General features: G+C 37.3%; 1 protein-coding gene across 1 annotated transcript in view; it reads right to left on the reverse strand.

Moving 5' to 3' along the window:
* The window catches only part of twz (BTB/POZ domain-containing protein twz), a 92,769-nt gene extending 87,732 nt beyond the window's left edge, over positions 1–5,037 (reverse strand). Inside the window, exon 1 of the mRNA XM_033472537.2 lies at positions 4,740–5,037. Coding sequence (XP_033328428.1) covers positions 4,740–4,918 — 179 coding nt within the window. The 5' untranslated portion in view covers positions 4,919–5,037. The remainder of the gene's footprint in view (positions 1–4,739) is intronic.
* Positions 5,038–27,437: the final 22,400 nt, after the last annotated feature.

Consider the following 27,437-nt stretch of genomic DNA (forward strand, 5'->3'; position numbering starts at 1 on the left):
CGAGCCCTAAACGCGACTAATGTATATTGTTTGACAGCTACAAGATCGAATTTATATAAAATTAGAAGTATAAATAAGATTTCTATATTTTATCCAACAATTTCTAGTATTGGGTTGGCAACTAAGTAATTGCCGATTTGTTCAATGAAATAAACAATTTCTTTTTACTTGGAACGAAGTTTAATCAGTAATGTATTTTCCATTTTGTTCGACGACCTTTTGCCATCTCTCCGACAACTTGAAAATTCCACGCTCGTAGAAAGTCTGATCCTTTTCGGCCAAAAACTGAGTTAAAAGTAAGATTTTACAGCGTCATCGTCATTCAAAGTTTTACCACGATGGGAGTTGTCCAGGGATCGAAATAAGTGGTAATCCGATGGCGCGAGATCAGGGCTATATGGTGGGTGTAACATCGATTCCCAAGCAATATCCATCAATTTTTGCCGAGTGGACAAAGACGTGTGCGGCCTAGCATTGTCCTGCTGGAAAATGACACCTTCACGATTGACCAATTCTGGTTGCTTTTCCTTGACCGCTGCATTCAATTTGTCCAGTTGCTAACATTCACGGATAATAAAAAATAACATAATAATAATAATAATTATTATTATTATTATAATTTTATAATATAACATTTACGGATATCATAAAAATGGGAGTGAGAGACATCTATAACTGAAATCGGCAATTACTTAGTTGCCAACTCAATACAATAGAACCTCGTTTAGCCTAACAGGTCGGAGAACAAGGCAGTTCGGATAACCAGGGGTGTAGTAAATTCTCCTCAATTTTTTTTTGACTTGTAAACAAAAATGGAGACAATTTGGGAAGAGGAGATACGATTAATTAATTTTATAATATAACATTTACAGATATCATAAAAATGGGAGTGAGAGACATCTATAACTGAAATCGGCAATTACTTAGTTGCCAACCCAATAGAAATCATGACAAGATATACATAACGTAATAATAATAATAATAATAATAATAATTTTATAATATAACATTTACGGATATCGTAAAAATGGGAGTGAGAGACATCTATAACTGAAATCGGCAATCACTTAGTTGCCAGCCCAATACAAACATTTTTGTAATATCAAGTATTGTAGAGCAAAAATTCAGAAACCAGTCTTTTCTACTGCGAATTTTATGCATTTACGACAAAAATGAATAGATTCCATTTGAAGTGGCGAACAGATTAAAAGTATTTCAGACTGTCAACGTGTTAGTTTCAGCTTGTTAAAATCACCAAAGGAAGAAGGAATTGTCTATTTGCTTTCTTTTCCTTGCAATTCGTATAAGCAACTTTTACTTTGCATAAAAATCACCAGCCAATCATTACAATTCCATTATTTCGTTGCACTTGTTGTGTCCTGTTAGTACGATGAATTGTACATATTGCTTTCGTCGAATTTGAGCTCTGAACGTCGCGCGGAGGATCCGCAGTTGCTTTATCGCTGTCACGTGTTCCAAGTAATTCCGTCTGTCACTGTTGTTAGTTATAGTACTTTTGTCATTTTTACCCTATGTCCGGTACGAGCCTGCTTATGATGTGTACTTTGACACATCTGGCAGCCAAACTCGCCCGGGTCAATACCGTCTCGCCAGCGAGAGTCCTTGGTTCCTTGGTACCAGACAGCCAGCCACGCAGGATCAAGGAACTTTTCGCTGAACGATTTCGCGTCCAGCGGGTTTTATAAATTTTATTTAAAATACATTACAGATTAAACTTCATTCCAAGTAAAAAAGAATTTTTTATTTCATTGAAGAAATCGGCGATTACTTAGTTGCCAACCCAATATGATTGTAACATGATCAATTCAATTTATCACAATCATCTTTCTCGCAATAAGGGGTAACGTTCCGAAAAGGAACAAATCGAAGTAAAACCGCGGGAAAAGGAAAAACCGTTGTTGTTGCACGCGGATCCGTTGTAAGTTCTGCAATGAATTATTTATAGAAGCGTATATTTGCATAATCATGTTTTGTTTCTGCTCATTGAATATGCTGACACCATTCCGCGGAAGAAACTCGCGGGATGCTGTGTATCGGAGTAGCTCGCTTAATGTAGCGATCTCTGCTGAGACCGGAAGTAGTTTCACGAAGCAGAATCAGCGGATTATATTAAAATCGAGGAATTTTCGAGCCGTGAAAGCTGCGCGTTGCATAAAATTTCACTAAAGACGCGTTTTATCCTGGTTAAACGGGTATTTAAGCTGCTGCGGCTGACGAGGAGAGTGGCACGCACCACGTGTTATCTGCTCGCTGCGTCTAGCCGCGATAAATTGTTCGCCAGCCCGTTAATTACCGTGCGATCGCGCGAAAGTAAAACGACTGATTAGATAAATCATAGAGCGAACGATCGTTCTTGTAACTCTTTTAATTGCATCCATACTTCTTCGAGGTATTCGCAAGTTGCGTTTCGCCTTCTCCGCGAATGTCCGGTTTGACCGCAGAAAATTCACTATACCGTATCCCGTGATACCAGAATGCACCGGGAGAACAAAATCAAAAATTCTATTTCCCGAAAGAATTCTGCTAAAAATTCTTGTAATAATTCTGCTCTTCTGTTTTCGTAATAATGCCGATGTTTGCGATTAAATGAACCGAAATAAAACCGCAAACCGCTGGTTCGGGTTTTTTTCTGACCCAATTCTTCGCGTTAATTACTTGCCATTTACATTTCTAGACGCATGGAACTTCAGGTTCCAAGAATGCGATAAAAAGTTTCGGGATATACTTTTATTTTTAACGAGGTCTTTAAATGGAGCTATACTTGTTATAATGATGTCTCAGTTCTGCTGCATTTAAATCGTGAAAGGTGTTTCGCTCGAGATTCACATCTCGCCTTATTCAACAGATTCATTATCGTAGCTCAATTTCGCGGATCTTTATGCGAAATGAACATTCTCTGCGCTATTTGCAACGGAATGGAAGTTAAACAGAAATTCGTTTTCCTTTTTAATAAATTTTAGAAAGTCGGGAACGCGGTATGGTAGTATTTTTACATTCTCCTGATGTTCTTACAGTGTTTCACCTGTCCGATTTCGTTTTAAACGACACAAGAATAATAATAAACGATCATTAAAATTCATACTTTCATAGTTTAATTGGTAACTTTCCTGTCAACAATTCGCTCAGTCCACTCCGTTAACGAACAAAGTTTACGACACGATGCGGAATTTCTTTCCACGATCAATTATTTTCTATCTATTTCGACAAATTTTTCAACGTGTCATTTTACAGAATTTGTTGATCACGTTCTAACGATCACCATCACCGGCCCACAATTATATTATTAAAATATTTCTATCGATAGAGATCAAAAAGAGATTATTATGACAAGCTCTTATTCTGCAGTTCGATTTCATCGAATTTGCAGTAGCACCTCGACCGTCCGACTTCTCCGACATCTAAATTCGCTATCATTCATACACGTTCATACCTAACAAATAAATCTAAGACAATCCATATGTAACCCTATTTATTGTAAAGTTCAATAAGCATTTCAACTAGCACTGATATCTGGGCAATTGTTCTCTAACCTGAACGGTCGTGTTCTCCAGTTTAATTCATTTTTCAAACTCCGACGTTTTTACTGGAACGATTAGGTTACAGCAGGACCCCTCTTATCCGAATGTCTGAATTCTCGTCATCAAAACACATTTCATATGGCTCGATTTATATCAATCCATTCGCGACACTATTGTACAAAGGATCATGTCCCCTCCATCGATTCCGATAACTCAAGTGTCATGGCACTTTATGGGTTAATAATAGACCGCAGATTCACGCAAAACAAAACCACCAGAAGAAGCGAAGTAACGTGAAATAATCGCTTTTAATGCTCCGTAAATTCGGTGTAAAAAAACCTCGCAGAATCTGTCTGCGACTGGTGATAAGTTTCAATAAACGAGCCGTTTATTTTGAAAGTGGGCATAAGTCACTTTGTTTTTTAGTCGATATATTGAAGGGTTTGCGTTTTAACACGTTCAAAAATATGGATGCTAACTTTCGAGAAGATTTACTTGCATTTGTTATCTCAGGATACTGATATTTTTCTCGGTATAAATAATTTCGTATAAACATTAAAAAATCACTACTTTTCATTACGGTAAAATGACTTATGCCACTTTCAAAATAAACGGTTCAATTGGTTAACGCTGGTCATTGTCAAGTTTGATGATGTGTTTAATTTTGATTTTGTTATGATCTCTAGATAGATATCTCTATGATCTTGTTATTTTTCTCGGTATAAATAATTTCGTATAAACATGAAAAAATCACCACTTTTCATTACGGTCCAGTGACTTATGCCACTTTCAAAATAAACGGCTCAATTGAGTCAAATAGTGTACAAGGGTTGACAGTGGCTGCTCATTACGGTAAAGTGAAAAGTTTAAAGTTTTCTCGGTATAAATAATTTCGTATAAACATTAAAACATCACCCCTTTTCATCACGGTAAAGTGACTTATGCCACTTTCAAAATAAACGGCTCAAACGCAGAGTTTTATAAACCGCGTTCACGGACGTTCCCGTACGAAAAAAAAGAACAATATTAACGACAACTGAACGAAAACACATTTGAAACACTCACACTTCTCGTCATTCATACAAAACGTACCTATTACACACACGCGCGCGTCCCACCGATTATTTTCATCAAGTAGCAAGGAGAACAATTCCCGACACACAGATGGGGAACAAGATAGAAAGACAGATTCGCACTCACCGTTTCTGACACGTGGGCTCCAGGTTGACGGTTGTTTTGGTGTCCACGGTTGACGATTTCGAATCCGCCGAGCGATCACCAGGGAACAGAACACAACTCGGCCCGAGCCAGCGTGAAGCGTTCGCGGGAAAGTTCTCTCGCGTGTGTCGCGCACAGGTGTCCACGTGGTCACCGTTCATGTGTCTTCTTACGAGAGGTGGAAAGAGCGCGAGCCGCGCGCCACCGCAGCCTTAATGGGACTGAAGTGTCTTCTCCGGTGTCAGAGCGTTCGCGCTGGCTGCTACCACCACTACTGGCCTCCGATCACCACACAACCACCGCCGGCTCTGCCACTACCACCACCACCATCGCCCGCTGCCAACTGCCTCGACGTCGCGTCGTCCTTCTCCCCTCCACAATGCCACCTTCCCGGTCTGACAGCTCGCGGCGTTTTGGTAAGCGCCCTGAGCTTGCAATCCTCTTTGCCCAGCCCTCGAGGTCACCCCTCTGTGCCTGTGTGTCAACTGGCTCCAATCCCCATCCCGATGGCCCGCGGCCAATTTGATTCACGTTTATCATCTTCATCGTCATCATCATTATTATTGTTATTTGCAACTGTCCCTTTCCCGATTTTCATTCTTCTTTGTCAACCCGGTCGTTGGCTGCCACACTCTGATACGCACCAAGCATTCGGCTCGAATTTTCATTGTTCCTTTTCTCTGAAAGGACGATGTTCCAGCGATAATTAATTAAATATTAGTTTTTTTAAATTAATCAATTTAACAGCCGAGGATTCGGTAGTTCGTTGGAGATTTAGATATACGTAAAGTGACTTGATTAATTGAGCCGTTTATTTTGAAAGTGGCATAAGTCACTTTGTTTTTAAGTCGATATATTTGAGGGTTTGTGTTTTAACACGTTTAAAAGTATGGATGCTAACTTTCGACTAACCATGAGTCCAGTATCTTACGTATAACTATATCTGAGGACTATATGACTATTTAATAATTAAATGATCGAAAATTGAAGAAAATGATCGGAACCAAAGGTAGATCACTTCTCAATGTCTCTCGAACACCGTAAATACATCTTCGACAATGTGTTGTTTTGATTCAATTAACACTAGAGCTACCAAACCAGTCGAAGTGGTTTCTGATATTTTCTTTTACAATTCCTGATATTATATGAGCCGTTTATTTTGAAAGTGGCATAAGTCACTTTGTTTTTAAGTCGATATATTTAAGGGTTCGCGTTTTAACACGTTTAAAAGTATGGATGCTAACTTTCGAGAAGATTTACTTGTATTTGTTATCTCAGGATATTGATATTTTTCTCGGTATAAATAATTTCGTATAAACATTAAAAAATCACCACTTTTCATTATGGTAAAGTGACTTATGCCACTTTCAAAATAAACGGCTCAATTGGTTAATGCTGGTCATTGCCAAGTTTGACGATGTGTGTGTTTAATTTTTGTCAAATATATTCTCTACGATCCATTGGATTTTATACATCTGTCATGCAAAACGACTAAAAAGATATACTAGATACTGCCAGTTCGTTGAAATTGTTAAGACGAAATGTGCATAATTTGTGAACAACGATGGTGGCGACAGTGTTCAGCGAACTACGAATTTTCAACAAGTCTCAACTTCCGCAAACTTTCTTACGAAAACAGCAGAGATATTAGAATCTCGTTCATTCGCTATTCTCTAAACCAAGTGGATCGTTTATCGTCGCAAAATAACATGAATCATTATTTCGAAAAATAAAATAGAAGATGAATAAAAATGTCTATAATACTTAAATACATCAATCGAAAATTGGTCTGTACGTAAAAATTGGCCTAAACGAAAATCGGACGAGTGGAAATAAATGTTTTCAAGAAATCTGAAACTCCTCCTCGTCTCGTTTTTGCGATATTTCACGAATAGTTTTCTTTAACACACCATCGTAACTGTTGCGACTGCTACGAAAACGAGCGCAATTGAAAACGGTCGACATTGTTTGCAACTCTCTGTTTATTTATCTGTCTATAATACTTAAATACATCTGCATATCTTTAAACGTGTTAAAACGCGAACCCTTAAATATATCGACTTAAAAACAAAGTGACTTGTGCCACTTTCAAAATAAACGGCTCGTTTATTGAAACTTATCACCAGTCGCAGACAGTTTCTGCGAGGTTTTTTACACCGAATTTACGGAGCATTAAAAGCGATTATTTCACGTTACTTCGCTTCTTCTGGTGGTTTTGTTTTGCGTAAATCTGCGGTCTATTATTAACCCATAAAGTGCCATGACACTTGAGTTATCGAAACCGATGGAGGGAACGTGATCCTTTGTACAATAGTGTCGCGTATGGATTGATATAAATCGAGCCATATGAAATGTGTTTTGATGACGAGAATTCAGACATTCGGATAAGAGGGGTCCTGCTGTAACCTAATCGTTCCAGTAAAAACGTTGGAGTTTGAAAAATGAATTAAACTGGAGAACACGAGCGTTCAGGTTAGAGAACAATTGCCCAGATATCAGTGCTAGTTGAAATGCTTATTGAACTTTACAATAAATAGGGTTACATATGGATTGTCTTAGATTTATTTGTTAGGTATGAACGTGTTTGAATGATAGCGAATTTAGATGTCGGAGAAGTCGGACAGTCGAGGTGCTACTGCAAATTCGATGAAATCGAACTGCAGAATAAGAGCTTGTCATAATAATCTCTCTCTGATCTCTGTCGATAGAAATATTTTAATAATATAATTGTGGGCCGGTGATGGTGATCGTTAGAACGTGATCGACAAATTCTGTAAAATGGCACGTTGAAAAATTTGTCGAAATAGATAGAAAAGAATTGATCGTGAAAAGAAATTCCGCATCGTGTCGTAAACTTTGTTCGTTAACGGAGCGGACAGAGCGAATTGTTGACAGGAAAGTTACCAATTGAACTATGAAAGTGTGAATTTTAATGATCGTACATTATTATTCTTGTGTCGTTTAAAACGAAATCGGACAGGTGAAACACTGTAAGAACATCAGGAGAATGTAAAAATACTACCATATCGTCAAAAATGCTAACATGAGCGTTCAGGTTAGAGAACAATTACCCAGATATCGGTGCTAGATGAAATCCTTATTTGTAACAGTGCGATATGTCTGCTCTGTTAGCGACATAAATAGCATTAGCAACATATAGGATTGTTTCAGCGAAAGCCTCCGAAACGTGGCCGCGATTCATGTGAAAAATGACGGCAGGAAGTTAGCGGGGGCGCGTCCGTTCGATTTGCTCGGAACATTTTGCAAGAACTTTTCGCCGGCATCGTGTACGCGTGCAATTTCGATGTTACTCGGCCTCCCTCGGTTGTCTACATAGCTAAGCTAGTGGAGCTAGATCGCCGGGCAACTTTGTTGAAATGCAAATGAAATTTAATCAACGATACAACTTCATCGTTGCCCGCCCGAGGTATCGCGGCATCCCCGATTCGATCCCTTAATCCGATGTCTAGCTTCTTTAATTTAGATTATCACGTTCGTCATCCTCTTCCTCTTTCTATGCCGTTGCACACCGTTGCATCGTCCCGCGGGCTTTTGATAAGCGCCCGGAGCGTCCTTCGGGTTTCTCGGGCGTACGCGAACAGCCTAGATCTTCATCGGCGTGTACGCGTCGGTTTTGCTTCTTTTTCAGCGCGCCGGTTCTCCATTACGTCGGCCTTTTAGATCGCGCGTCACTATTTGCCCTTCGATGACCCTAATTGCCGAAGCACTCGAATTTTTTCACGGATCGACTCTCGCCCGATCCTCCGTTCCCCCCTCTTTTTCCTGGTCGCGTTATCTGCACGCCCACTTCTGAAACGACGAGAAATCAGCTGAAAGTGTTCGATCGAATAAATTATTATATAAATATAAATATAGATATAAATATAAATATAAATATAAATATAAATATAAATATAAATATAAATATAAATATAAATATAAATATAAATATAAATATAAATATAAATATAAATATAAATATAAATATAAATATAAATATAAATATAAATATAAATATAAATATAAATATAAATATAAATATAAATATAAATATAAATATAAATATAAATATAAATATAAATATAAATATAAATATAAATATAAATATAAATATAAATATAAATATAAATATAAATATAAATATAAATATAAATATAAATATAAATATAAATATAAATATAAATATAAATATAAATATAAATATAAATATAAATATAAATATAAATAAATAATAAATATAATAAAAATAATAATAAATATAATATAAATTATTATATAGATTATTTATTATATTAATTATTTATTTATATATTTATTAATAATATAAATATTATTTTGTCAACACGTTCGCTGCTATCAATACATTCGGTGTACGAAATTTCGTTAGGATGTACAAAATGCTTGAGGATCGAGAGAGTATATTCATTGTCATATATTTTAACCCTTTGCACTCGAGTGATGACTCTCAGGCACCGCTAAAATTGTTATATCACGTTCCAAGATCATTTTTGTATTAACAAAGTTTAGATTTTTTAAAAATTGCTAAAAGTGTAACTGCAACTACGGATCACCACAAGACACAATTTCATATGCATAAAATGCACTTTGTCATATAGAACGGAAATACTATATAAGTCAGAGAAATTATTTATGATTTACAGTTGAAGTGGCTTCGAGTGCAAAAGGTTAATGCGTCGATTTTATTTGTACGTTAAATAAATTACTTTGATATAGTAGGAATTTCGAGATTGTTGAATTGACAATCAGAACGTTGATGTCTAGCGAAATTATAAAATTTGTTGTATATAAAGAAAATGTTGTTAGACTGCGGTCGTTTATGCAAAATAAAAATTGCATATATTAACTGCAAAATGCGAGAATTTCGTGGACATTTATTTCTTTTCATTATCATTTTAATGAGTTGACGGTTATACGATAATATTTTCAAATTGTTAAATATTGTTGCCATTTCACCGATTTGTTATTCATTTTCATTCAAATGTTATTCATTTACCTATCTGATTTTGTATTATTTGGGCTTTCGACAAATCTGAAACAGCCAGATGTTTAAACGTTTTTATAATATTATATAAAAATATCTGACAGAGAGGATCTTGAAGAAATCAGAAAAAATTTCAGTAGAAAATATAAATGCAAAATTAATATTTAAAGATACGATTATCCTCAAACGTTTTAGAAATATTTTTGTAGTAATCTAAATCGTTATCTTTATCGTTCGAGGTTGGTATTAAAATTGATCCACTGCTTCGTCATACTGTTTAAGTATTATTATTTTATATTATATTATTATTTTATTATATTATTATTTTATTATATTATTATATTATTATATTATTATATTATTATATTATTATATTATTATATTATTATATTATTATATTATTATATTATTATATTACTATATTACTATATTATTATATTATTATATTATTATATTATTATATTATTATATTATTATATTATTATATTATTATATTATTATATTATTATATTATTATATTATTATACTATTATATTATTATATTATTATTTTATTATATTATTATTTTATTATATTATTTATATGTATTTTCCATTTGATGAAAAAACAAGAGAAATATTTTAACATATACGTAGTATTATATTCGCAATAAATGGTCAAATAAACCTTTTCGATTCTGATCGAATATTTTCCAGGCGCGAGTAGTATTAAACATTCAGTTAGAATTACGATTCCATCAGATTCCACTAGAAATCATTTTCTCGATGAGCGATTTAGATAAACGTCATGCTTACTGCTATAGTAATAACAATGCTCCGTAAGTTCTCGTTCGAATGGACTAGTCGGATGATTAGTATGTACAGTTCGCTGTGGTTTCATACTTTCCCATTTGTCTACCTTTTACATCCTCTATGGGAGCGCTATGTAATTGCGCATTCTATAAATTGTTCAGGTTCAAGAACGAGATTACTGTACTCCCGTAGACAAGCAGCTTTTAATCGAATGCTATAACATCTCAAAGTTATATCAGCTTACCATTCTGTTATGCAAACAGTATGTTTCTTACGTTGAATTGGCGTTCTCTCGCGTCGGATGATTACCGTGAAGCATTCATCGAAGAGTATTGTTTAACCGTTTGCGTGCCACGAGCCACTTTTGCGATCTTCAGATTTTGTGTCGAGAAAAGCCAGGGCATTTGGCCGAAACAGACGACTTACGGCCCACCCGAAATTTGTCGAAACGTGCTCGGTCTTTCGGACGCGTGTATACGTCGCGCGTCGCATCGCTGTCAGTAATCCAATTTGCATTTTGTTGTTACCTATTCTAAATTAATAGTATATATATTTTCATTCATAACGTTTTATTTTATGTTTTACGGCTTTTCTCGACACATAATCGAAGGAGTGCTATTGCGCTCTTCGGCGCTTTTCGACACATAATCGAAGGAGCGCTATTACGCTCTTCGGTTTTTTTCGACACATAATCGAAGGAGCGCTATTGCGCTCTTCGGCTTTTTTCGACACATAATCGAAGAAGCGCTATTGCGCTCTTCGGCTTTCTTCGAAACATAATCGAAGGAGTGCTATTGCGCTCTTCGGCGCTTTTCGACACATAATCGAAGGAGCGCTATTACGCTCTTCGATTTTTTTCGACACATAATCGAAGGAGCGCTATTGCGCTCTTCGGCTTTTTTCGACACGTAATCGAAGGAGCGCTATTGCGCTCTTCGGCGCTTTTCGATCCTGTTTTTTCAGAACCACCTGGTACGCGAACGGTTAAGGTGTGAATCGATTTCAGAAGCAGACGATTCGCTAAAATAAATCTGACCGCAGTGAAGAATTCGGACCAATCGAAAATTGGACAGTACGTAAAAATTGACCTAAACGAAAATCGGACGAATGGAAATAAATGTTTTTAAGAAATCTGAAACTTCTCCTCGTCTCGTTTTTGCGATATTTCACGAATAGTTTTCTTTAACACACCATCGTAACTGTTGCGACTGCTACGAAAACGAGCGCAATTGAAAACGGTCGACATTGTTTGCAACTCTCTGTTTATTTATTGAGATATAACGTCGCAGCTTGACCGGCGAAACCAGATTTTTTCTCTACGCGTTGTCATATCGAAATGTATTCGTGTGTATTGTTAAGCTTGCACATATTTGCACCTCCGCAGATAGAATTCACGTCATCGCTTCGTTTATTTTTTTTTTCACGTCCGTGATTGTGAACGACGTATCTAAAGCATATTTGAAACATGTAAAAGAAAAGCTAATAACAATGCGGGCCAGAGAATGCTTCGAACCGTTAATAATTATAAATTATATATTGCAATAATAATCCATCGATACCTTAACACATTGTAAATACCTCGAATAATTTGAATACATGATAGAATGCTGACTTCGATCCCGTCCAAAAATGGCTAACCAAATGTAGACCGTCTAAAAAGAAAATGGCAAAAGTTTGCGATGCAAACGAGAGCGTTGAAACATATTCTTACTACTAGATTTATCTGCGACAAAAATAAGTAGCTGCAATTAAAAAGGACACGCATTCTATTTTAAGTTATAATGACTATAATTATAGTAGCAATATTAATTATAATTATAGTGCTACTATAATTAGATACATATAATAATAAATATATAAGGAAAAAAATAGCAATATATATATTTATATTATCTATTATATATTTTTTCAATATTGTAAAATTTGCACTTTCGCGTAATATGGCGCAAGAAATTAAGCACAAAATGTAACTTTATTGTAACAAGACAAAGCGAAGGAATAGCAATATATATATATATATATATATATATATATATATATATATATATATATATATATATATATATATGAGATAGCATTATATATATATTAGAAATTAAGTACAAAATGTAACTTTATTGTAACAAGACAAAGCGAAGGAATAGCAATATATATATATGAGATAGCATTATATATATATATATATATATATATATATATATTAGAAATTAAGTACAAAATGTAACTTTATTGTAACAAGCCCGCTTACGATAATCTCGTTCAGGAGCATAAATAACGATAATAATGGCTAATAGCAATATAATTGCTATTCCTTCGCCTTGTCTTGTTACAATAAAGTTACATTTTGTGCTTAATTTCTTGCGCCATATTGCGCGAAAGTGCAAATTCTACAGTATTAAGAAAATGGACTAAATTCTCTTGTCAACTAAGAAAAGCTCGATCGTAAAACAGCCCGCTTACGATGATCTCGTTCAGGAGCATAAATAACGACGATTTCGGCAGGATTGCGGCGTACCAATCGCCGCCGACGCGTCCAATCAGAGTGAAAGAATAACCTCCGTCTCCGTAAAATCCTAATTCCTGAAAAAATACGCGACGAGAGATGGCGACGATAAGTCGCCCAGCCTGGAGGTCCAATCTTTCTAACGCTAAACCTTGTTCCTTTCTCCGGGTGAATCCGAGAAACGAGTCCGTAGGAATGGAAGAAAAACAGAGAACAAATAATCCGCGGGTGGGTCGCGGGACGCGCACGGAGGGCTTTTAATAGTGATTCTCGAGGCGGTCTCCGGCCGCGCGGATCGGAGCGGATCGGAGCGGAGCGCGTCGGCGCGCACCTGGAGCTTTTCCAAACAGTGTCTGCACGTCGCGGCGAGTCTTCGTCCTCGTAAAGTTACAGTTGGTACTTCGCCGATACGATTGGCCATCGGCCATCGAGAATAATGGGGCAGTTGGCGAGGGCCGATATAAAGGGAACCCAAGCCTCGGCTCGGCTTCGGTGTCTGTCGTATTCGAGCCGCCCGGGGCTAAAACGGCCACGGCCGACAACATCGTTCCAGAATGCCCGCGGCACTTCCAAACCCACCGGACGATGCTGCTCGCATACGTAAACGCTAACTTCGTCAGGGACAAAGTGACGCTCGTGTACGTTCGGCCCCGTGTGGTCCGCTGCTCGAGGAGGTGCCCGGCGAGAGGCGAGCAGCCCGGGAGAGAGAGAGGGTTACTTTGCCATTTCGAGGCTCATTTCAAATGTTCGCTGATCAACGTCCCCTGCCCTCGTTTTTGTCGTCGGCTTTTTGCGACCAGCGGCCGGCCCTGATTATCCAGTCACGCGTCTTCCGACCAAGTCCCCGATCAAATTGAACGAATGCATTAAGGGAACCCATGGGCAACTGATTCGCCGTGCCGCGACAGCGACAGCTCGCTCGCTCGCTCGCTCGACGCTCGTACCTGACGGACACCGAGCCGGCGACATTATAATTTTCGATGCTTTTCGTCGCCCACCGTCATTTTCTGAATTGAATGTTCCTTTCCGGAGAGCATACGTAGATCGTTGCGATAAAGTTACATTTTGTGCTGAATTTCTTGCGCCATATTACGCGAAAGTGCAAATTTTACAATATTGAGAAAAGGGACTGAATTCTCTGGTCAACTAAGGAAAGCTCGATTGAGCATAAATAACGATAATAATGGCTAATAGCAATATAATTGCTATTCCTTCGCTTTGTCTTGTTACAATAATGTTACATTTTGTGCTGAATTTCTCGCGCCATATTACGCGAAAGTGCAAATTTTAAGAATATTGAGAAAAGGAACTGAATTCTCTTGTCAACTAAGTGAAGCTCAATTGTAAAATAGCCCGCTTATGATAATCTCGTTCAGAAGCATAAATAACGATAATAATGGCTAATAGCAATATGATTGCTATTCCTTCGCTTTGTCTTGTTACAATAAAGTTACATTTTGTGCTTAATTTCCTGTGCCATATTACGCGAAAGTGCAAATTTTAACAATATTGAGAAAAGGGACTGAATTCTCTTGTGAACTAAGGAAAGCTCAATTGTAAAATGAATTTTGACCCTGTATAAATGAATTTTTAATGGATCAACTCCGATCAACTGTTATCTAAATAAATTTATTCGATAACGCCAAATAAAATTCTATTCGTTAGTCTATATCTTCTTATCCGTCATCCGGATAAAATCTTGCCCAACTCTGTAATGTAGTAGCAATAATAAGTAGCAATAAGTAGTGATAAGTAGCAGTAATAAATTCTGCTACAAAAGATACAATTGCCTTCGAATGAAAGAGTGTCGCTGAATCTATCGAAGTCACGCTGTAAAAAATACTTATAGGAAGGCAACTGATTAGCTTAAGAAGAAGGTTCGTCCTAATCAGATTTCTCCTCGTTATTCCGGCTGAGTCAGTGCGATCCCGCAGCGAATAGTTCGAAGTAGATCTAGCACACTATGAGCAGGCGCAACCGTCTCCCATGTGTCTAATTTTACGAACCGTGAAACGCGCGTCTCATCATCGCCTCACTCGGGTGCTACCTTCGGCGTGATTTCGCTCGATTGATTGATAGCCACGGCCGTAAAAACATACAAACGGCATCAACGGGATAATTTAGTCGTCCGAAATTTCTTCCGCGAGAAAAGACGACCGTGCCTGAAACTATCGACTACTGTCTATAATGAGTCATTATAATGACTAATGGCTTTGTTCCATGACGGATTTCAGTCGCAGATGAAGCAGGGGGGAAAAAAGGAAGACGATGCTCGAGGTCCGGTTGACTGCATCGTGCTTTCACTCCTAGCGTTATCTTTCTAATGGACACGAAAGAACGGCGCTCTCGTCGCCGGTTTAATGGAATCGAGAAAATCCGTGGAGGATTTATTGGACGCTTCGATATTCAGTTTCTTATTTCGATAGATTGCACGTTCTTGGAAACTATCATTTATCTCACGGATCTAACTACACGTGAAACCTTTGGAAAATATCGAAAGCCATTCAAAGAAATTATTTATGGTCCGAAGTTAATGTGCCCGTGGAATCCGTGGTTCTAACGCGACTTGTAGGGAAAGGTCATTGAGATACAAACCTTTGATTGAGAACAATATTATCGAGAAGGTAAGATGGCTAATGCAGACAATACGGTACATAACGGATCTTCTTCAGGAATTGTCTAAAGCCACCAGTTTGTACAAAGTTAATATAATATTGGGTTGGCAACTAAGTAATTGCCGATTTCAGTTATAGATGTCTCTCACTTCCATTTTTATGATATCCGTAAATGTTATATTATACAATTATTATTATTATTATTATGTTATTTTTTATTATCCGCGAATGTTAGCAACTGGACAAATTGAATGCAGCGATCAAGGAAAAGCGACCAGAATCGGTCAATCGTAAAGGTGTCATTTTCCAGTAGAACAATGCTAGGCCGCACACGTCTTTGTCCACTCGGCAAAAATTGATGGGTATTGGTTGGGAATTCATGTTACATCCACCATATTAGCCCTGATCTCGCGCCATCGGATCACCACTTATTTCGATCCCTGGACAACTCCCTTCGTGGTAAAACTTTTAACGATGACGACGCTGTAAAATCTCACTTAACTCAGTTTTTGGCCGAAAAGGATCAGACTTTCTACGAGCGTGGAATTTTCAAGTTGTCGGAGAGATGGCAAAAGGTCATCGAACAAAATGGAAAATACATTACTGATTAAACTTCGTTCCAAGTAAAAAGAAATTTTTTATTTCATTAAACAAATCGGCAATTACTTAGTTGCCAACCCAATATTTGATGACTGCGAAATTTGATTTCTGTGTCGATGCATTGAAATTGTTGCTAGCAGAAATACTTTGTCGTCGATTTTGGATTAGGCTTGAGCTTATAGTTCGCAATGTTGTTTTAATGTCTGGCGAAATTTGCATACGAAGGATGTTTAATCATACTAAGGAGTACAGTATATTTCTTCTGGAAAAGCCAAATTTCGGATAATCAAGTAAACAAATTTTTTTATTTCATTGAACAAATCGGCAATTACTTAGTTGCCAACCCAATACAATGGCAATATCAACTTCAATCGAGTGCCAATAAGTCAGCCCGGTGACATGAATAATTTTGGTTAGGATATTATGTGGACGGAGATGTTTACGATTCCTCTTAATATACAGTACAATAATTGAAAATCTTATCCATAGGCTTCCGACAGATAATGTGTTGCTATCAGTAAAGAATTTTCTCATTCTGCACGCTCTGAAAGAAACATATTTCTGTATTAATATTTCCTTCGCGTTTGACGAGCTTCATTATTAAATTGGAAGAACTCTTACGATAAATATATGAACAATTCAGTTTCGTTCATCGCCCAGTTTCATCCATCGTTAACTGTTGCAAACCCAATACTTCATCAAATGGTAGTTTTCTATAATAGGCTTTCTAGAAGTCGAAAATCAACAGAGAGAGAGAGAGAGAGAGAGAGAGAGAGAGAGAGAGAGAGAGAAGGGAGTTTCTTAAAAATTGATTCTCAAGCGAGAGCAATTACATTTATAATTGAACAAACCACTTTTTCTGAAATTGTTATTTAAAAGAAAATTATCGAGCTTCTTATACGTACAGGCCAGCGATCGATAGGCTTACGGTAAATAAAATGTTAAAAAGATTGTGTAACATCAATTTAATTGTCTCGATCTTTTTAGCTAAAAAGTAGACGTAATTTATCTTCTTCGTCTCGGTATTAGCTGAACTATACTCGCAAGCAACATATGCAACTTATGCATTAAAATGTTTGATGTACCAAAATGTTAAAAAACAAGTAAAATAAATTATAAAGTTACTATAAATTAACTTTTATTTATCAAAAAATTAAGAAAAAACAAAATATTAAGATGAAAAGGCGGAAAGAAAGAAATTGTGTCTATTTCTTACATGGTATTCGTGCTCTTAATTAAAATTGTTGCAACTATCTTCTAACTGTTCCAACATTCATTTTTCTATTTTCATTTAAATTCTTGTTCAAATTAAAATGTTCTATTAAGTCACAATAAAATTGTGTTCTCCCCTCACGAATATATCAGCGTTCAAGTAAACGTTAACAAACAATAAATATAAATTTATTGGATTATATAATTGGATTATATTAACAATATATAACATTATATAACATTATATAATTGGATTATTATATTGTATTATATAACAATAAATATAAATTTTCTTCTTCTTTCAAGAAATTATTACAATTGAAACAATCACGCTCATTGTAACTGTGCATGGTATAAAAAGGGGTTACATTTCGCAGCCCTCTGTCTCAGCTCAAGAAAGCGAAATGCGCATCTGTCGATTTCAAACCAACAACAATCTAACTAAACAGGTAACAATAACACGATATCCGTACAAACGAAATAAAAATTCGTCGATCTGGCGGCCGCTAACGTAACGTCACGCTTCATAATCGACAGCTGGATCGAAACGATTTGCAATTCGATCGTAGTCGCGGTTTCGAGAAAAGGAAGAACGAAAAATAAGGAATTCTCGGAGACACGATCGTCGAAGGTCGTCGGCCACGGGGTCCCTGCATCCACGTGATCCGGCGCTTATGCAAAACCGTTTCTAGAAACCTCGATCTGGCTGCGGAGCCGTTTTAGAAGCGTCTCGTGTCGTGGGCATAATTAATCGGCGCGTTCGCGACGAGCGTTTAACGAATGCGTAACCCGACGATGCTCGTTGGCATCGCGAGCGAATTGGAAGAACGAGACGACCCGGAGAGGAGAGGAGAGAACAAGGAAGGAAGGAAGGAAGGAAGGAAGGAAGAAAGGAAGGAAGGAAGGAAGGAAGAAAGGAAGGAGGCAGAGAAGGAGACCGAGAAAGAGTAGGAAGGTAGGAAGGCATAATGGTGGTCACATGCCCCGAGGGGTTCTCGCTTCGTCCGCGGCGAACAGCAAGAAAAGAGAGGAGGACAGCGGCATCGGCCGCGATCCCGGCTGAACGAAGACGAAAATAATGTGATGTTTTTGTATCATACGATATACAGACTGCCGGCATGGCGGACCAGTATACGCCCGGGGGCGTCCAGCAGGATGTAACGAGGAGAGTCCAAGTGTTGCCCGTGGGTCCACATATTTTAGGGAGAAGACTTTCTCCCTCCTCCCCTTTGCCCTCTGGTTTGGCCCTACGTGTCTTTGAAACGGGTCGTGTCGTGCCCAAGGCGAGAGTCTCGCTTGCCCACTTCTCTCTCTCTCTCTCTCTCTCTCTCTCTCTCACGATCCTTCTCTCTTTGCTTCCCTCCTTTTTTCATCCTCCGTGTCTCTTTTTTCCGTCCTCTCTCGCAGGCAAAGCTTTATTGTGCGAATCGGAGCCAAAGTGATCCGCGAGCTGCGACGATCAACGCGTCCACGGATCTTCACTCGGGGACCTGCGCTGGTTAGTATGACCAACCCGAACCTTTCTCACAGGTATAGGGTAAGCGTGGGTATTACCGCGGACGTCCCAAATATTGCGGTATTTTATAAAAGTAATAATCTCATAATTATTTATATGTTTAATATATAATTATTGCTGCGGACGTCCCAAATACTGCGGTATTTTGTAAAAGTAATAAAATCTAACATTTCATAGCGTGTAATCTTCTAATAATGAATCTCATAATTATTTATATGTTTGATATATAATTATTACTGCGGACGCCTCAAATACTGCGGTATTTTGTAAAAGTAATAAAATCTAACATTTCATAGCGTGTAATTTTCTAATACTGAATCTCATAATTATTTGTATGTTTAATATATAATTATTACTGCGGACGCCCCAAATACTGCGGTATTTGTTAAAAGTAATAAAATATAACATTTCATAGGGTGTAATCTTCTAATAATGAATTTCATAATTATTTATATGTTTAATATATAATTATTGCTGCGGACGCCCCAGATACTGCGGTATTTTATAAAAGTAATAAAATCTTACATTTCATAGCGTGTAATCTTCTAATACTGAATTTCATAATTATTTATATGTTTAATATGTAATTATTACTGCGGACGCCCCAAATACTCTCTCTCTCTCTCTCTCTGCGGTATTTTATAAAAGTAATAAAATCTAACATTTTATAGCGTGTAATCTTCTAATAATGAATCTCATAATTATTTATATGTTTAATATTGATAATTTATGACATGCAAGTAACAGCAATCGCAGTTTCAATTCATCTATTAACTTTTCATATTCGGATGCTTATGAAAACCTTGGGTCTTATGAAATGCTCGTAATGGCAGCTGTGAACACTGATTCGAAGGGCATTTATATTTTGGTAATTAATATATATTATAATAATATATATTAATATATAATATATAATATGTATTATATTATATTATATATTATATTATATATGATATATATTAATATATATTATAATTATAATTAATATATAATATTTTCGTTTTAGCGTTATTTTTAGATGAAGTAATCATTATTTTGATAAAAAATTGACGTACACCGTCGCTATCATCTATCCTCGAATATTATACCTACACTTTTACCCTACAAACAACTTGCTTTTATACGGAACGCATCGAGTGATTCCAATTCAAAATTGGTATGCGAACGATACCCAGAAAAATCGGCCACGTTGGTCAATTTACCAAACAGATCGAGACACGCGATTGTAAAGAGACAAACTTGAACCCACTGTTAACCCTTTGCACTCGAAGCTATTTTAACTGTAAATACAAAATTATTTTTCTAGCTTATAGTGTTTTTATTTTATATGGCAAAATGCATTTTATGCATATGAAATTGTCTCTTGGGAGTCACGCAACAATTACTCTCTTAAATCTCCTAAATCTCTTAAATCTATCTTTTAAATCTAAACTTTGTTCGTATAAAAATTATCTTAAAACGTAATGCAACAAATTTTAGTGGTGCCTCAGAGTCACCACTCGAGTTGCAAAGGGTTAACCCACTTTAACCCACAGAGGCCCGTTGAAACTGATACTTCGGTCGACGCTTGGCGAAGCGTCTTAATGAGACACGGCAGTTGCCTCTACGAGGTTCTGGAGTTACACTGATTGCGCGTCTTACCAAAAAGACGTCGGTAAAAAGCGTAATTGATGATCGCTCATAGGCGAGATTCTTTGTTCCAGCTAAACAGGCAGGTTTGTTACCGCGCCGGTGTACATTACCGCGTCCATCCTCGCCGTTAATTGCGGATTACCGAGTGTCCCACCGCTTCCCGTTTCAATGCCGCATAATGATCGTCATTATTCTCTGATGAAGTTGCTCGATCTCTGAACCCTTGCTCTTCCCCCGACCGAGGAACAGAGTTTAATGTTGCAGCGAAGATGTAATTAAATGGACAGCGATATATGCGTGAAAGTCGTGTGGAAATAGGCGCGATATGCGATGCACGTAAGATGCAACCGATTCATCCGTTCGGACAGGACGATAAATCGCGACTTCCGTTTTAGTCAATTTCTAACGATATTTTTCTGAATTATTTGGTAACACTAGGATCCATTGATTCAAATATAATTATAAGCATAATACGTATTCGAACTTGTTAATTCGATAGTGGTTCACATTCTTACGATACTTGCATTCGTATATTAAATGCTTCGCTTCTTAAAGCAGGGGTGTCAAACTCAAAAGCCAACTTGGGCCGTAATAATAAATAAACAATGCTTAACTTCAGATGGATCGCAAAAAAAATCAATGTTCATAGAAACAAATATTTTTATTTCGACTAGTACATTGTAATAAACACATATATAAAGTTAAATTATTGTTTACGTCCTGACACTTGACATCAAAAATGTTCATCTCGGGCCGCGAGTTTGACACCCCTGTCTTAAAGTATTGGATTTTAAAATCGCATGCGCGCTATCGTAAATGAAAAATGTTACTCAATTACGCTCGAAGAACTTCCGACTTTTCAGTAGAAATTCGCGCAAGATAATGTACAAACACGTGTCGCGTTTCGGTAAATTATTATATTTACGATGGCTATAATTAAAACAAACGTTACTAGTGCTAAAGAATGTCCTTCCGCATGATTCTCCACAGGAAGACCGCGCGTTCATAGAGTAGAATGAGCAATTACAGAAAATGATATTTATTCATATAACAATATTGGTCGATAATGTGGCCGTTCTTAATTTGCATTTCACGATAATTAATTTGAATGTGTATCTGATCGAGCGACCCAGGAGATTAAGCATAAACGTATCGAAACGCATATCGCTTAATAATCCACCGTACTTCCTGTGCACCGACAACCATGGCGACTTATACCGCCGTTCACGAGTACCCAAACAATTTTATAAATTACACAAATATTAATTATAATATATTATTAATATATTATTATAATATATATAATATATATATTATTATTATATATTATATATATTATTATATTATTATATATTATATATTTTATAATTATATTATTATATATTATATATTATTATTATATTATTATATTATTATATATATTTTATTATATTAATATATATATATATATATTAATAATATATATATAATATATATAATAATATATTATTAATTATTAAGATTTGCTTTCACATATGCGATAAACTTCATCGATGCATCTGCCTTAATTTCTCTTCGTTCGTACTCGATTGTCCGCAAAACTGTTCTTTATTGTTTCGACAGATGATTCTAATATTCCTATCTCATTTCCTCTACATTTTCAATTTGTTAATCTCGAAAGCCACGAACTTACACAAATGGACGTGTAAAAAGTTACCGTATGAAATACACTGTGACGAGGAGAAAGAACAGAGTGAGATGAAAAGTCGTTTTCAACAACGTGATCTGTCAGAGAATAATGCTCGTGTCCAACAATGGAACGACACACAGGAAAGGACATATTCACCCACATCCCTGCTTCATTTTTACAGACTCGTTTAACAGTAAATTTCTCCGTTGGGAATGAACATTCAAGATGAAGCGGGACAAGCGTCAACGGAGAGTTATTCGCGTTGTTGTAACAGCGTTGAGTTATTAACAATGTTGAGTTATTGTAACCGCGAAAACTGTGTCAAATCGACACAAGGAACGGAGAAGGATGTTAAGTAAGCGAACGAAGAATTGTCGGCGAGTCGTTTCGTTGGTATCCACGCGTCCGGAAGGTGTAACAATCAATTAGAATTCCGGTCCGCGGCGCGTTTCGCGCATCTTCAGCGAGCGGCGCGATCCAAGTGTCTCGTCGATTTGAATGCAGCAGCCGGGATCGGCGAAGAGGACTCTGCAAGATTCTCGAGTGGAGAGACCCCCTCGAACTCGCCGCGGCATGAATCGCCGTGAACGTAAAGGGGAGAAAAAAAGAGAAAAACCGGGGAATTATACGGGAGAATAATTTCCATGGTTCGAGGATAGCCGGGGTCTCGGGATCACAGGATGCAGCTACCCTTCCTCTTCTTGTCTCCTGGTCTCGTATGTAACGCAGCGTGCTGCACATGCACCGGCCCGCGCATGTATGCCACCGTCGAAGGGAAAGGAAGGGAGGTAAACTCGAACGGTCTTTCTCTTCGCTGGTTACGTGACCTCTTGTGGGTGTATGTTTAACCTTTTCGATGGCAGTCGGCAAAGAGAAGAGTATGGCCGGCGGCCTCCACCTCCGCCACCACCACCTTCCACCACCTACCCACCACCTTCGACCACCTTCCACCTTCCAGCTCGCCCCGCTCTCTCTCTCTCCGCCGTTGGCCACCCCTCGTCCCCGATCCCCCGACGATCACCCACGCAAGCGAATGTAAATTACCGGAGGCTGTGAATCATTTTGAGAAGATTCCAGACAGCCCCCGGGCACCTTCTCTTCGTCTGCGATGCCCGTTTTTCTCTCTTTGGCCCGCGCTTTCTTCCTCTTTCTTCGACGCGATTGTCCTCGTCCCGCCCGATCCCTTCGTCCTTCTTCATCTCGCTCTCGTACGGCCGCTTACGTAAGCCGAGAGAACGCTCCCTGAGAAAGGCAGGCGGCTCCCATAGATGGCCGTGGGATGTGCTCTGGGCCTTAACTCCCACCTAACGCGACCGGGTCCCGCCAATAACGTTTATTAAGCGCCTTCGGGGTCCTTCTGCCTTCACGAAACCCATTGCCTCGGTATCGTTCGCGGGGAAAATCGCGCGCGGTCTATCCTTGGCTGCCCGATCGGAGACCTCCGTCGGGCTACCCGACGGTTAGGCTACGAGCAGTGAAACTAACGAGGGAACCCCGGCGACTGATACGCATTCTTATGGAACATTGCGTAAACGTTCATTGGATCTACCTAAAGGTAGGATTTCCTATAAACGTTCGGGGACGTAAATCACTGGACGTATATGCGTTCGCCGCGTTGCGATTTGGCGAACCGTGCGCACGCATATGATTGTTTCTATTAGCGTCGGAACCGCGCGCGACCGGACGCATGCTTCGCATAAGGTGAAACAGCTTTTTCAGGCCGATCGAAATATACTTGCGCTTTTGTTGCTGTTAACCTTTTAGGCCCGACGCGCCACTATAGTGGCTTCCGCGGATATCATCTTTTAGAACGACACGCCACTATAGTGGCTTTCGCGGATGTCATCTCTCTGGACGATGCGCCACTATAGTGGCTTGTTCTCTAGTAGCTCACTCGCTCATCGTTTGAATCAAATAATCGTCTTCATATGCATTGTTTCACACTTCTTTTGTCTTCACATCGATTTACAACAGTCTACAGGGTGTCCCAGAAATGTCTCGCAATCCGAAAATGGCAGGTTCCTCGGATCATTTGAAGCAATTTCTTCCTTTACAAAAATGTTCTCCGAGGCACCGTTAACGAGTTATTAACGAAAAACAGTGACCAATAAGAATCGAGTACGGCTGACGCGAGGCGGCCCAGCCAACCAGCGCGCGAAGCCCAGTTCCGCTCATCGGCTCGATCGCCTCGCGCAAGCTGAGCTCGCCTCTCATTGGCCACTGTTTTTCGTTAATAACTCGTTAACGGTGCCTCGGAGAAAATTTTTGTAAAGGAAAAAGTTGCTCCAAATGGCCTGAGGAACCCGCCACTTTCGGATTGCGAGACATTTTTGGGTCATCCTGTATATACAGTATCAGACTCTGTACAGTACATATCAGACTAATAGAGGAAGACGACGAAGAAACTGTGCTGAGAATGTTGAAAAAAGGAGAAGGGAAGAATATTAAAGATGTATACAAGAGGAGAGATGAAGAGGGTTATTGTAGCATTTCAATCAGAAAACGTTCACTAAATAACGAGGAGACATGTAGGCAGCTTTTTAGGTCGAGTAAAGAACGAGTAATTTTTATCGTAACTGTCACTGGCAATAATATCATTTTATACGTAAACATTTAAATTAACCACAATGCGTCACGTGTGCAGGAAATTGCGTATAGGATTTCAACGGGGACTTTTCTTGTACCTTTTGTCTGCTGATATTGTTGCACTTTTCTTCGGAAGAATTAGTCTTGCCACTTCGGGAAATAGTTAATTTGTGAGAATGTTGTCGCGAAGGGATTTTTGAAACGTTCTCGACAAGGAAAAACTTCATTTGGTCCACTTTATGCTTCCCCCGAAACTACGTAACTTTACTTGCAGCCATTTTACTCTAAAGATAATAATATGCACGTAAATCAAGACGATAATATCTGGTGACCCATTCTGTATAATAAGAACTAGTGCTCTTGCTCTTCTATAGGAAGTATTATAACCAGATTGCGGATTTATGCGTTCGTGGCTGAAATTGTATAGGTGTAACGTAAAACCGTGAAGACGCACTGTATTTCAGAAAATGATCAAAAGGAGGATTATATTTTTATTTCGTTTCGTCGCCTACTGTCTTCGGCAACTTCGCTACTGTCGCCTACAAATCTACCAAAATAATAGTAGCAAATAAATAGTAGCAAACAAATAGTAACAAATAAATAGTGGTAAACAAATAGTAACAAATAAATAGTAGCAAACAAATAGTAACGAATAAATAGTAGCAAACAAATAGTAGCAAACAAATAGTAGCAAACAAATAGTAACAAATAAATAGTAGCAAACAAATAGTAACAAATAAATAGTAGCAAACAAATAGTAACAAATAAATAGTAGCAAACAAATAGTAACAAATAAATAGTAGCAAACAAATAGTAACAAATAAATAGTAGCAAACAAATAGTAACGAATAAATAGTAGCAAACAAATAGTAACAAATAAATAGTAGCAAACAAATAGTAACGAATAAATAGTAGCAAACAAATAGTAACGAATAAATAGTAGCAAACAAATAGTAACGAATAAATAGTAGCATACAAATAGTAATAAACAAATAGCAGTAGCAAAAAAATGTGCACGATGCTATCGAGATAATGTCAGATCATTGTAAAATGCAAATTGGGCGGATAATTAATTTTTCGGCACTGATCCCATTACCGTTTGGATAGACGAAGAGAGCTGTACATTATTTGTCGGCAGACATTTCTTTTTCCACTCCGCAGAACAAATTTCGCAGAAGTCTCGGGCGGTCACTAGCGTGAGAAATAGTCTCGAGCATTAATCCTAAATGGACACACAGCACGAGATCGTTAAAGTTCGAGCGTTGCAACCGGTTTATGACAGAGCTGTCTACGAGTGGGTCACCTCCCTCACCTTATGCTCCTCCTGCGCATCGTTGCTAATAGAGCGGTAGTCCAGTGGCAGTAGCAACACAGAGAGCCAAGGAGGCAAGGAAATTCAATGATTCTTGTAATTGATATCGACGATTAAGAGAGTAGTATCACTTTTCTATCAATCAAAATAGCTTTAACACTAAAATACCAATGAATGCTTTAACATGTCTTTTATGACAGGTGTTGAACGATAATTAAACTGCGGATGTCTTAAGACAACAAAAATTGTGCGCATAATTTAATATATATATATATATATTCTCTCTCTCTATATATATATAGAGAGAGAGATATATAAGAAAGAATATATAGATATATATAGATCTATATATGTATACATATATTCTCTATATATTCTCTATATATATGTAATTCTTATACATATATCTATCTATATATATATATATATATATATATATATATATATATATATATATATATAGAGAGAGAGAGAGAGAGAGAGAGAGACATATCAATATATATTGATATGTCTCCCAAATTATATACAATTCTTCTTTATATATAATTCTTATACACATATCTCTTAATAAATTATATATATGTATAATTTATTAAGAGATATATGTATAAGAATTATATATATAGAGAAGAATTATATGAAGAATTATATATAATTTGTCAGAGGAAGATACGGTAATCGTCATAAATGTCATAAATTATCTGCAGTATAATATTAATGTATTTCTATTACCGCAATTATGTTTACAAGTTGAAAATATTAGGACAGCATTTTGAAATTCTTCTAATATTTGCGCTGTTTTCTATTTTACGTAATAATCCTTATCATGAATGCATAAAATCCACAATCACTTCTATGTTATAAAACTGTATATCAACTGTAATTATAAATTGGATTTGTGCTTAATGGCTATTAGAAACAGTAAGTATAGTTGAATAATTTGGATTATTTGTTAGTACGTTGTAAACTATTTTTTTAAAATCAAGTTTAATGCTTATTTATAGCTAGACCACGGATTTATATGCATGATAAAAATTATCTATATTAATAGCAAGATAGATTGTACAGATTACACAGACATTTATTTCTTATCGTATCAATTTTAATCGATTAAAAATATTAGAGCCAGCATTTTTCAATTCTTTGGATTATTTTACTGGAGCACATAAAATGTAGCACATAATTGCACATCACCCGCAGTCTATTTACGACAATTAGTTATAAGGTCTTCCAACGCGATCA

The sequence above is a fragment of the Megalopta genalis genome, chromosome 1, assembly GCF_051020955.1.
Source record: "Megalopta genalis isolate 19385.01 chromosome 1, iyMegGena1_principal, whole genome shotgun sequence".
NCBI lineage: Eukaryota > Metazoa > Arthropoda > Insecta > Hymenoptera > Halictidae > Megalopta > Megalopta genalis.